The 11,823-nt window shown below is 49.1% G+C and overlaps 1 protein-coding gene across 1 annotated transcript; it reads left to right on the plus strand.

Annotated features, from left to right (window-relative positions):
- Window positions 1–416: 416 nt before the first annotated feature.
- Window positions 417–10,852, plus strand: LOC123021917 (endothelin receptor type B-like). The gene is made up of 7 exons (XM_044427172.1): window positions 417–872; window positions 3,930–4,042; window positions 6,335–6,539; window positions 7,389–7,538; window positions 8,341–8,474; window positions 9,803–9,911; window positions 10,703–10,852. Exons 1-7 carry the CDS (start codon window positions 417–419, stop codon window positions 10,850–10,852), a joined length of 1,317 nt encoding a protein of 438 aa, XP_044283107.1.
- Window positions 10,853–11,823: the final 971 nt, after the last annotated feature.

Consider the following 11,823-nt stretch of genomic DNA (forward strand, 5'->3'; position numbering starts at 1 on the left):
TCAGTTGACTCAATTCTTAATTCCCAACTCGCATTCTTCCTCAATAAGCACACAAAATAGCTCCTTTTTAGAAAACTGGTCTGAACAGAGTTCATCCCAGTTTTATGGGCCATATATATCAACAGTTTTCCCAATAGCTTTCAGATATTTGAACTAAAATATTTGCTCATAAGGACATTAAATTAACAGGCCGGAGGGTGTTGCTGCTTCCACATCCTGCCTGGATGAGAGGGACCCTTTCTCTGGTCCTTATGCTCCTAAGCAAAACTACGCCACCAAATTCAGTAGCTTATGTCCTGTAATGTCGATTCCTTGCCTTCTTTCTGCAGGTAGGGCCAGGAGCTGCCAGGAGACACTTTTAACCTGTTGACCCACACTAAACTCTGGTGGGACTTGAACTTTACTTCTCCATCTCAATGGGCAGCCTTCCCCCTCCTCTGCTGCTGGCCTCTTGTCTGAGCTCCCTCGTCCTGAGCATCTCCAGCCAGACAGCCAGCAGCTTCAGGGACAGCATCATTCCTTTTGCAGCTCTGGACCAAGGCTCAGCACACAGCCTCATCCAGCCAGGCATCCTCCCAGGCTTTGGGACCATCTGCAACCAATCTGAGGGCCTCCTGGGGGATGCAGTCATAGAGGCCCCTCTGCTGCCCGTCATGTGCACGAGGCCGACTGAAATCCGGCGTGCCTTTAAGTACATCAACACGTTTGTCTCCTGCTCCATCTTCATCGTGGGCATCCTTGGAAACTCCACCCTGCTGCGGATCATCTACAAGAACAAATGCATGAGGAATGGCCCCAACGTCCTCATTGCCAGCCTGGCCCTGGGGGACCTTCTCTACATCCTTATTGCTTTGCCCATCAATGTGTATAAGGTACGTGCCCGGCTGGCTTGGGGTAGACAAACTGGGCACTTGCTGTGAGCTCCAAGCTGAAAAGGGCACCAAGCAGGGGGCAGTGCTGGAGAAGCATTTAGTTTTAATGCACCATCTGCAACGAGCAAAGTCGAAAATTAAGAACCCCTAATCTCTTTGTAAAAAGAAGACAATTCTGCAGAAAATGATGGCAACGTGCAGTCTGCACACTGCCGAGGAGCCCCATTGCCAGCACCTGCTGCCTGCCAGAATGTAAAAAAAGAAAAAGTAAATCATACATATGGCACTGTGCAACACCAAGAGGATAAAACCTAGCTTGTGTTCAGGTTGTTCTGACCCTTTTAGTGCTCTTTGGTCATGTACAACTTGTACCCTCACACCTGTGCACTGCAGTCTGCCACCTGCTGTGTTTGCAAAGGTGGCTTGCAGGCCATTTATAGCCCCAGACCCTCCCGGCAGCCACGATCCTGCCCTGTGCAGCCCACGACAACAAAAAACAAAAAGGAAACGGTGCCCTGCCATCCGAAGTCAGCGACTTGTCACTGCAGGGACCCAAACGGGCCTCATTTAGCTTGAAGACAATTCTGTGTTCCAGCAGCAATTTAGTGCCTCCGTCATCTCCTTTTGCCTCTGGATTTCGGGGGTGCTGGGAACACTCTTGGAGCGATGAGGGGCTCATGTGACACAGGCCAACATGAACCCGGACTCAGTATCGAGAAGGAGGGGAGCTCAGAAGCATCCAGGATCTTAATAGGATTACCCATTTTTCCATCCAGCTGCAGCTTTTCTTACTGTCTTTTGCACAGCTACGAAACATACAATGGCACCACTGTTGTGCAGTTCATGAGACAGAGGTTGGTCAGTTGTCAGAAAGGTCAAAATACCAGGCCTTCATGAGTCTTCAAGTGGGGAGGGTCTCCTCCAGGGCAAAATAGATCTGTGGGAAGCATCTGTTTTGTGCAGGCCCCCTCAGATGTTTCAAGTTGTTTTGGATCTGAGCCAAAGTGTCTCCTGATTAAATGGGTCAGGAGGAGCCTTGGCGGGGAGTCAAAGCCATTGCGAATGCATGAAGCAAGGGCACGGGGGAGTTCCCTTTTGCGGCGAGGTTCACATATGCCCCTGCTGATACTTTTCTGCCCCAGTTATCTTCTGTGTAGGGTGGATCCAGGCAAGACCAGCTTGAGGGTCTTTGCTCCTGCAAAGGGGGCTTAGTGCTTCCTAGGAAGCGTCCAAAATAAGCAAAGATCCTCCTTTCTGGAAGGCAGAATGTCACGGGGGGTCCTTCATGTGGGCACTGTGTACTGATCTGCCTCCTTCCAGAACAAGCATTTGCGGTCATTTCAGGTTGACCAGGAAGTCTGACATTGCCAATGCACGAGGCCCGTTCACACAGCAGAACTGGCTGGCTTGAGCACCCACTGGATTCTGCCCTGAAATTTCTGCCAGCTTCCGTATTTCCTTGGCGGTGGGCAAATCTGTCAATCTGACTTTCTTCCATAGTTGAATGTTTCAAACCTCAGCTTCTTTGCATCATGTATATAAAGAAAAGTGCAAATGCTGGGTATGTTCTTCCTGCAAATAAACAAATAGAAACCCTCACCTACCTTCAACAGCTGAATTCATATGGTACCTGGACTGAATGTTGGTGGATAGCAGTCAAAGGTGCCTGTTAGAGAAAGGGGATAGCAGTCCCATCAAAGCACTGCAGACATATTTTGCATAAAGTAAATAAAGGCATGAAATAAAGAAATAAAAGACGCAGGGATTTAAATCCTGACTTTTAAGAATTTAGCACTTAGAGCTTTGAGCCTGGTAGGATGAACCCCTTAATTTTGATTTCTCCTATGCTCAAATGTTTTATATTTGCACTTTCTCTTTTCCAGAAAATAGGAAACTTTGTCAATTTGGTAAATTCATATACAAGAAAATTAACAGAAATTAAATGTGTGCCCTTCCCTGTCTCCTTCCTGGATTCCGTGGAGTGACTTATTCTAGGGGAACAGCCAGCTCACTGGTGCAGTGCTCAGCTCTGGCAGAAACTATTCTCAGTTTTAAAGAAAGGGCCGGAAAAGAGTTAAGGAAGAGACACATGATTAGACTAGTTTAAGTGAATCAGCTTGCTCCAACCCAGTGTCCTCCAGAGATAATGGACTACAATTCACAACAACCCCAGCGGCACCCATGCCACTGCTTTGAAATAAAAGCAATGTTCTGTCTCAAAACCATGAAAAATATACCATGAAAATTATTATGTATCCTATTGAAATTGAGCCCCAGACTTTGCATATGTAACTATACCTCAACAAACAAAAGCACAATTAGTATCCATCAGGCATGTCGTAATTAGATTCCTCCTAGCAAGTCCCTGCACCAGGAGCCAACTGTTTTGGCAATCCATCATGCAACCAGGATAATATACACTGACAGTCTTGAGAGCTAGGCTGGTTTCGTGGCTAGCATGTTGGACTGGGACTCAGAAAATCCAGGTTCCTGCCCCGCACCTGGCTAAGAATGTCACTGAGCAACTGTGGTCAGCCACTGACTAAGCTACCTCAGAAGGTTGCTGTGAGGATTACATTCCCTACAGGTGAAAAGGTAGAATATAAATATACAAACACACAAGCACAAGCAACGCAAACGCAAACAAATATACTACACCTGGCTGTCCTTGGAGCATAAATCAATCAATCAATCACTCAATCAATCATTTATTTATAGGATTTTTATCCAGCATCATTAGCCAGAAGGCTCCCTGAGTGGCTTACAAGATTAAAACATACTATTTATTTATTAATTACCTTGTCCTTCCTCAAACTAGGTAGGGATGGGATAGCACCCTTATCCTGAGGGTGGACCTAAGCAGGGGGTGGGGTGAAGTTGGGGGGAAAGCCACACCTTTGCTGGCATTGGTCCCACATAATGTAAGTTTGGTCCCCAGGGCCTGAGGTTCTGCAACCTTGCTGTGAAGAGAGACTGAGCTTCCGCAGGCTCATTAGGCGAAGAAAGGCAGTTCTCCTCCAAGATGACCTGCTAACCATGTGCCTCCTTTCCATCCAGCTCCTTGCAGAAGACTGGCCTTTCGGTGTGCAGGTGTGCAAGCTGGTGCCATTCATTCAGAAGGGTTCTGTTGGCATCACCGTCCTGAGCCTCTGTGCTCTCAGCATCGACAGGTAACGGGCCACCTTTGTCACCTCCCATTTAGTATGCTTGACTCTTCCCTTGGCTGGGCCCCACATCTAGGTCAGGTTGCATAAAGTCTGCCATTCAGCAGTCATCCCTTAAAGGTTTTGAAAGAGTGGGAAATGGATTTATTTCATAGATTTAGGTTAATTATCAGTGCATTCAGCACACATTAAAGCAGATATGAGTTTGCACTCAAAAAATGTTCTTTGAAGTTGTCTCCTGAAAATGTGGATGCCACATGTAGTCCATACATTTTAGCAGAATGGCCAAAATAGTCACCAAATACTAGAAACATCCGTATTTGTCATCCAACAAATTTAGTTTATGTATTTATTATTTGGCAGTTTTGATAGCTGACACCTAAAAGCATTTAGTATCTGCCTGGATCTCATAGGCAGCGTGCAGTGCTGTTCAATGTCTTAGCACCACTTCCAAGTCACATGATATTCTAGTTCCCCTTTGCTCAGCACTGGTCAGGCCTCATCTGGAGTGCTGTGACCAGTTCTGGGCCCCACAGTTTAAGAAAGAGGCAGACAAGCTGGAAAGGGTTCAGAGGAGGGCAACAGAGATGGTCCAGGGAAAGGCAACAGAGCCAGTGTGGAGAGATGGAAAGAACTGGGCATGTTTAGCCTCAAGAGGAGAAGAGTAAGGGGGAGATATGATAGCCCTCTACAAGGACTTGAAAGGCTGTCACATTGAAGAAGGCCAGGATCTCTTCTGGATCATCCCAGAGTGCAGAACACAAAATAACAGGTTCAAGTTACAGCAAGCCAGGTTCTGGCTGGACACCCAGAAGAACTTCCTGAGTGTGAGAGCAGTATGACAATGGAAACAGTGGCCTGGGGAGGTGGTGGGCTCTCCCACACTGGAGCCATCCAAGGTGCAACTGGACAGCCATCTGAGAGGGACGGTTTAATTTGGAATCAAGCACCGAGCAGGAGACTGGGCCCAGTATGCTTTCCCGCTCTTTTGTTCCATGATTCTATGATTTCATGACATCCATTAATGCATCCCGCAAAAATAAGCAATCAATGGATGATGTGAATTTTGAGATCAAGTTTCCTCTTTGAAGATATGAGTGACAAAAGTGGAACTACTATCTATTTCAGTGCCAGCATCTGTAGGGGAAGTGGATTCAATTTAAAGTTTAACCAAATTTCAGGATTCGAATGTCTTCTCCAGAAGATTCTGTGCATTTTCCTTTGAAATGTTATCTCTACAAAAGGGCCATTTTACTAGAGATTTGTAAAGATAAGAGAGCAATCCCATGGTTCCTGGGTGACAGTCTCAAGGAACATAAGACTGCTCGGATTCCCCATTATGACGCTGGAGTCAGTCTCATGACCACCCTCTTCTGAACCCTTATAGCAAGTGTGGAACAAAACAACAAAATGAAACTGGTCCAGCTGTTCCCTGTCTCTTTTGGGTGGGGGAGCAGCAGTGCAAATATGGATGGGAAATGGGCGAGACTGAACTTCACTGAGGTTCCCCAAGTTCCATTCTGAGGTTCAATCCTCTTCCTTCCCATTCTTGCCTGGGAGCTGCCCCACACTCTTCATTCAAATGTGAATGCCTGGGCCCACATGCGTACTTTGCCCCCATCGACTAAGGTATGGGAATAAGCATTTCAAAATAGTGCATTTTTATCAAGTTTGCATTTGGTGGAATGAGCATCACACCTCTGCCAGATGTTTGCATGGTCCTGTTCAGGGCTGCACATGGGGCAAACAGACCGAAACCAAACTTCTGTACATGCCTCGGGGTACATAGGCCTTTGTTTTTGCTGGCCCGCCAACTAACCAACCCAGCAGTTGGGACTGCGGCGCACATGGGTACCCCCGAAGACCCCAGGCTGTGTCCAAAATCAACTTTCCTTTCCAGCCTTTGATCTTGTTGCAGTGACTATAACAGAGGTAGGGAAAAGGGTGCCGTGGAAGCACTATGCCTGGCAGAGCCCACCATCCTCTTTGGGCAAGAGGGTCCTTGGTAGGGAATGGGCTTCTGTCCTGCGCCCATTTTTCAGCTTGAGACCTTTCTGTTAAAGCCAGCATATCCCGCCTTCGACTTCAAAAGGAAGCCCGTGTGGTGCAGTGTGGCAGGCCCAAGAACCTTGCTCATCCCTAACTAGCTCGCCCACCTAAGGCTGCTGGTGCCATGAGGCAGTCTCCTGCCCGCCACTGCTGTCGCTTCTGCAGCATCCTTCCTCCATCTGCTGTGCAGGAGCTGAGAGTCGGGAGCAGCTTTATCACTTGTGCCTTTTCCCCCGGGCGGTTGTGCAGGTACCGAGCTGTTGCCTCCTGGAGCCGGATCCAAGGGATTGGCATCCCCATGTGGAAAGCCGTGGAGGTATTCCTGATCTGGGCGGTTGCCGTGGTCCTGGCCATTCCTGAAGCTGTTGCCTTTGACTTGGTCCAACTGAATTACCATGAGCAGATGCACTGGGTCTGCATGCTGGCCCCCGAACAGAAATCTGCCTTCATGATGGTATGATGAACCTGGCCCGGGTGGGTGGGGGGCAGGCAGAACTAATAGTCCCATGTGCATTGAATGCTTCTCCCCACCTGCATTGTCTCCCCGGGGACAACACTGAAGGTCAGAGCCATGCATCCTGGAAGCTCATCTCATGCCAGGCTCCATTTCAGGGCTATGCAGCAGGGAAGTGGACTCGAAGCTCCTGGGACACCACATCAGCCCATGGTTATTAACAGGGGCACTGATGTCCTTGCTACTCCTCTCAGAATCCCCTCTGAGCTAAGCTACCACCCTCGCACTGGCTGGTGGAAACATGCATTTTCCCCAGAAACAATCCCTGTTGTAATACGAAGTATTCTGGGGAGGTCCTGGAAGAATAATCCAGGCTCAGCGAGCACGTTATAGAATGCACACACAGAGGGAGAAGCAGCTGCCCGCAGTTGGGTGCAAGGCTGTGGGACCACCATGAAATTCACCACTACATCACTGATCCTGGCCAACCGCACGCGTACTTCTTGACCCAACGGTGTTTGCCTTCCCATGCGTCATCAGACCAAAGTTCATGGTCAACCGGATGCTGCTTCCACACAGGACCAGAAGGTGGCCCTCTTGCCCTGCTACCCAACACGTTCAGGCAGTTTCCATGAATTTGCTGCTTCCACACAGGACCAGAAGGTGGCCCTTGTGCCCCGCTACCTAACACGTTCAGGCAGTTTCCATGGATTCTGCAGGGGACATGGGGCCATGCTGGCAGGGGGCAACCGACCTTCCCACTTTTGCAAGGGCGATGTCTGCTCAGCAAAGCGACTCCCTTGAGAGGCAAGGCCGTGGTCCTCACCACGCCACCCCTTCTCTTGGCAGTTCTACAAGGATGTGAAGGACTGGTGGCTCTTTGGCTTCTACTTCTGCTTGCCACTAGCCTGCACTGGAGTCTTCTACTCCCTCATGTCGTGCGAGATGCTGAGCCAAAGGAACGGCATGCGGCTTGCGCTCAACGACCACATGAAGCGGGTGAGCTTTGGCTGCCACACAAGGAACCAGACATAGGACCCTTACTCACACCGACAGGTTTAGACAACACAATAACAGCAAAGGGTCTGTGCGTGGGTTGTTGTTGACCTGTGGGTTATCATGTTTCTGATCCATGAAACCTATGAAGAGAACCCATGGTTTGTCGTTGAGTTGTGAAGTGAGGTTTGTTTGTGCAGCCAGGTGTGGATGTGATAACCCATATTTCAATAACCACCAACGCTGAATCCCGAGTGTAGATTATTGTACGAGGTCAGTCAAATGGTCAGTCCAGTTCACTGTGATCCAACTGTGATCCAACCATGGGTGCACAGCCTTTGATCCTGAGGATCAAAGCCCCTTTCAGTGAAGATCCTGTAGGGAGGAAAGGAATGAAGGCCAAAGTTACGGAAATTTCCAGCTCCTTTGAGTGTGAGAATCTTACTGACAGGAACTAAACTTTAGGAGAGCATGTCAGCCTTCAGGAATGGGAACAGATCTGCATAAGATTCAGGAAACTGCCAACCGGTGGGGAATTGGAGGCTGGTAGACAGGGAACCTCAGATGGCTGGACTGGGTCCCTAGGAAGGCTGCACTTGCCCCACGGGCTAAGGTGTCCCACCTGTGGGCGATGGAGAAATGTCATGGAAGGACAGCTGTGGAGCGGGACAAAGCGCAAAGCAGGGGCTTTGGGGAGACTGAGGTGGTTTAGGGGCCTTTCTGCACTATTCACACGCTCTCGCTGCTGTGTTTGCCTTCCCCACCCCTTCCGTGGTTAACCGCGATGGCTGGACTTGGGTTGCAGCGGCGGGAAGTGGCCAAGACAGTGTTCTGTCTGGTGGTGATCTTCGCCCTCTGCTGGCTGCCTTTGCATCTCAGCAGGATCCTCAAGAAAACCATCTATAACCCACAAGATGCGGATAGATGTGAGCTGCTTAGGTAAGGAATGCCTGTTTTGTCCCTGGTGCTGGCAAGGAGCTCTCGGGCCCCAGGGCTCCGCCATCAGCTTTGTGACTTCATTTTGGTTTGTTTATTGGCAGCAGCATATTCTGCCTTTTCAACACAACTGGGGCTCTCGGGGCAGCAAGCAGCCATCACACAACCACAGTAGAACTGCAGCAAGCCAACTATAAATAATAAAGCAAAGCAGCCAGATGTCAAATCAACAAATAGCAGCAAATACCAAATCGGCTGCCAAACCCAAGTCAAAATGAATTAAAGAGGTGCACTTAAACAAGCAATGGGAAGGGGATAGTTGGTTCTCATGCGGCAAGGAGCTCCATAGTTGGGGTTCTTTCGGAAATCACAGCACTGCACCCTCCACACCTGAGAGGATGCAAAATTAAGTGCAGGTGAGTGCAAAGCTGAGCAGGGCTTCCTCCAACATATGCAACATGCAAGTAGGTCCATATAAGAAGTATGATTCTTTAGACGCTCAGATCCCATAGGGAAGGTGGCCCAGCCATTCTGAGTTATTGCACAGAGACGGAAAAATTATCCATCCAAACATTATCACATCATTGCACAGTTGTGGGGGTGGAAATTTAGGGAGAACAGAGACTATTGGGTGAGGTCCACCTCTGCTGTTTGTTTTAAAAAAAATCTGTGGGGGAAAGGACAGGAGAAATAATGAGCTTCCTCCAAATTCCTCTGCCCATTTTGCCTATTTTCCTTCCAGGCTGTAGACGGCCACTGTTGATATTGGAAGTTCAACAGCCCTGTGCTGACATGAGCTCTTGAACATCAAACTGACCACTGTATCACTGCATCCGGCCCCTGCCATCAATCATTCCATCATGCATTCTTTCCTATTTAATTTCTGTATCACCCAGGCGAGATGGAGTCACTGAAGCAGTCGTCGTGAGCTTAGGTGGACTCTGGGGGATGGTGGAGGACAGGAAGGCCTGGAGGAATGTCATCCATGAGGTCACAATGGGTCAGATGTGACTTCATGACTAACATAACATAATCATCCAGTAGCTCAAGGTGGTGAAAAACAGCAAAGAAGAGAGTGCCTAAAACAGGGCTTCTGAGGTCTCTATTAATGCTTGCATGGGAGAAAGTATCCAAAATTCATGAACTAGAGATTCTGGGAATATTCTCCACACAGGGGCTGTGCATCACTATGACTTTACGATGTCCTCTTCTTGCTGGATGTTGGATCAAGCTGAAAGTAGCCAAGAGTTGAATCATGCCTCTGCTTTGCTAGCATTTTGTGCTCAGCCATATCTTGACCTAACTGGTTTCCCTTTCTCTTCCCCACCCAGCTTCCTCCTGGTCATGGACTATTTTGGAATTAATATGGCCTCCCTCAACTCCTGCATCAATCCAGTGGCTCTCTACTTTGTTAGCCGGAAATTTAAGAACTGCTTCCAGGTAGGAGCGTGGCTCAGCTCATGGAGGAGCAGGGGGCCAGTTTCTAAAAGAAAGAGTGTGAGCAAGATGGCGGGCAACTACAGGAAGTAGTGGAAAATGTTCCTGAGACTGCTTCCTTCCTCTCTCAAAAAGTCCCTTTTCTGTCCTTTGTACATGGGCTCTTTAGATTAGGGATGGGGGACAACTGTCCAACTGCGTTGGACTTAACTCCCTTCAGCTTCAGCCAGCATCAGGGGTTGTGCGGGTTGGGAACCAATGGTCTGGAAGGTACCAAGTTGCTTAGCACAGATTTCGATGCACAAACAGCACCATGGGAAATAATCATTCCCTGATGGCTTACTGCTGCTTTTGTGAACTGTGGAGAAAAGGGATGCTAAAGCTGTCCTAGAATTGAAATAAACGCAAAACTTTCCCATCTTCAGGCCAGACTCCATATTCCTACTTCTCTTTGCTGTCCCACTCCGCCGGTTTGGATCAGGAGCATGACACTTCAGGAAAGAAGGGTTTAAGCTTTCCCTCCAGATGTGTTGGTCTTGAAAGTCTAGCTGCACGTTTTTTTCCAAGGCACCCTTAACATCCAGAGTTCAGTGTAAAACAGCCCCGGCCGGTTGTGAGCATCCTAAAAGATTGTACTGATTTGGCCTGAATGTTACTTCCCAGTAGCTTGCCTGGGAAAGGATGCCCCCTAGTGGGGTGGGGGTGGCATGGCAGAGATGTCTTCACCCTGGGTTCCATGAGCTGGCCCTTCTTGAGACCTAACTGCATTTTTCTCTCCGGGTCGTTTCTCACAGTCGTGTCTTTGCTGCTGGTGCCAGAGACCAGCTATTGGCATCGTCCCAACAGACGACAAGGGCTCCCTTGGGAAGTGGAAAGCCCACGAGCAGGAACTGGGCCTCGACCAGAGTAGCTCCCCGCTGAGCAACAAGTACAGTTCCTCTTAGACACCTGCATGAACTGGAAGTAGAAGCTGCACCAGGATTATGAAGATGGCCAGCTGTGGTTTCCCGGTGCTGCTCTTGAATCGCTCTGCTGTATTCCCCTTCCACCTCCCAGGCTAACCATCCCTTCCATCTCCAGCACCAGAGGCAACCCTGTGAAGGATCGCTCCACGTCTGATATTCCTCTACATCTTATTCATTCTTTAACCCAGCCCAGCCCAGCCCCTCTAAACATTTCATCAGAACTGGCTGGCTGGAACAGACGAACAGCCCATCAAATGATTACGTTCTAGTCAGACTGAAGGTTGCATGTTCTTGGCTCCAAGTTTCTGCCTGCATCACATATGATCCCAGCCCCCTTCCTTCCTTCCCTCCATAAAGTAGGAGGGAATGGAGGGCTAGAAGTGAAGTGCAGGTTGTTGGAAGCATGTGGATAGATAGCTGGAAGGGGAAGGAATTGGCCAGTACAGAAAATTCCTGCTTCCTTCCTCCTGAAGCTCCAAGATCGACCTTAAGCCACCTGGTCTCTTGCACAGGAGGAATTAGAACCACTTCCCACTTGATCCAAGGCAAGCCTCACTTGCCTTTGCGGCTGAGGAATGGCCCTCAGCCTCTCCCAAGGAGACCCTGGGAAGCTTTCTTCGACCCATGCCGAGAAGTAGCCAGTATGGGGAAGAAGACGAACCTTTGGAAGGCATAATGTATCAATTCAAGAGGACATGGTTCCAGAAGTGCTCCACCGCCCTGGGGATGGACACATCTGTCACTCTAGGCTCTTGGGTCAGACCCTGCTAGTCCACCTGAGGTTCTGAACCTGCTGTGACCCAAACCGACTTTAGCCAGCTGCTTTACTGTGTGCTCCCTTCCTTCACCCATTTGCCTAGAAACAGGGTGTGAAACAGGGCAGAGCCAGGGATGCTGTGGCAGGCCTGCACAGTGGTTGCAGAGGGAAGGAAAACATTCCCTGTATTAGC

Source organism: Varanus komodoensis, unplaced genomic scaffold (assembly GCF_004798865.1).
Source record: "Varanus komodoensis strain SLA01 unplaced genomic scaffold, ASM479886v1 scaffold18_3, whole genome shotgun sequence".
NCBI lineage: Eukaryota > Metazoa > Chordata > Lepidosauria > Squamata > Varanidae > Varanus > Varanus komodoensis.

Excerpts from the sequence above, each read along its gene's own strand:
- LOC123021917 (XM_044427172.1), top strand. The coding sequence starts at position 417 with ATGGGCAGCCTTCCCCCTCCTCTGCTGCTGGCCTCTTGTCTGAGCTCC. Across the intron at positions 7,539-8,340 it reads TCAACGACCACATGAAGCGG|CGGCGGGAAGTGGCCAAGAC; the intron begins GTGAGCTTTGGC and ends CTTGGGTTGCAG. Across the intron at positions 9,912-10,702 it reads AATTTAAGAACTGCTTCCAG|TCGTGTCTTTGCTGCTGGTG; the intron begins GTAGGAGCGTGG and ends CGTTTCTCACAG.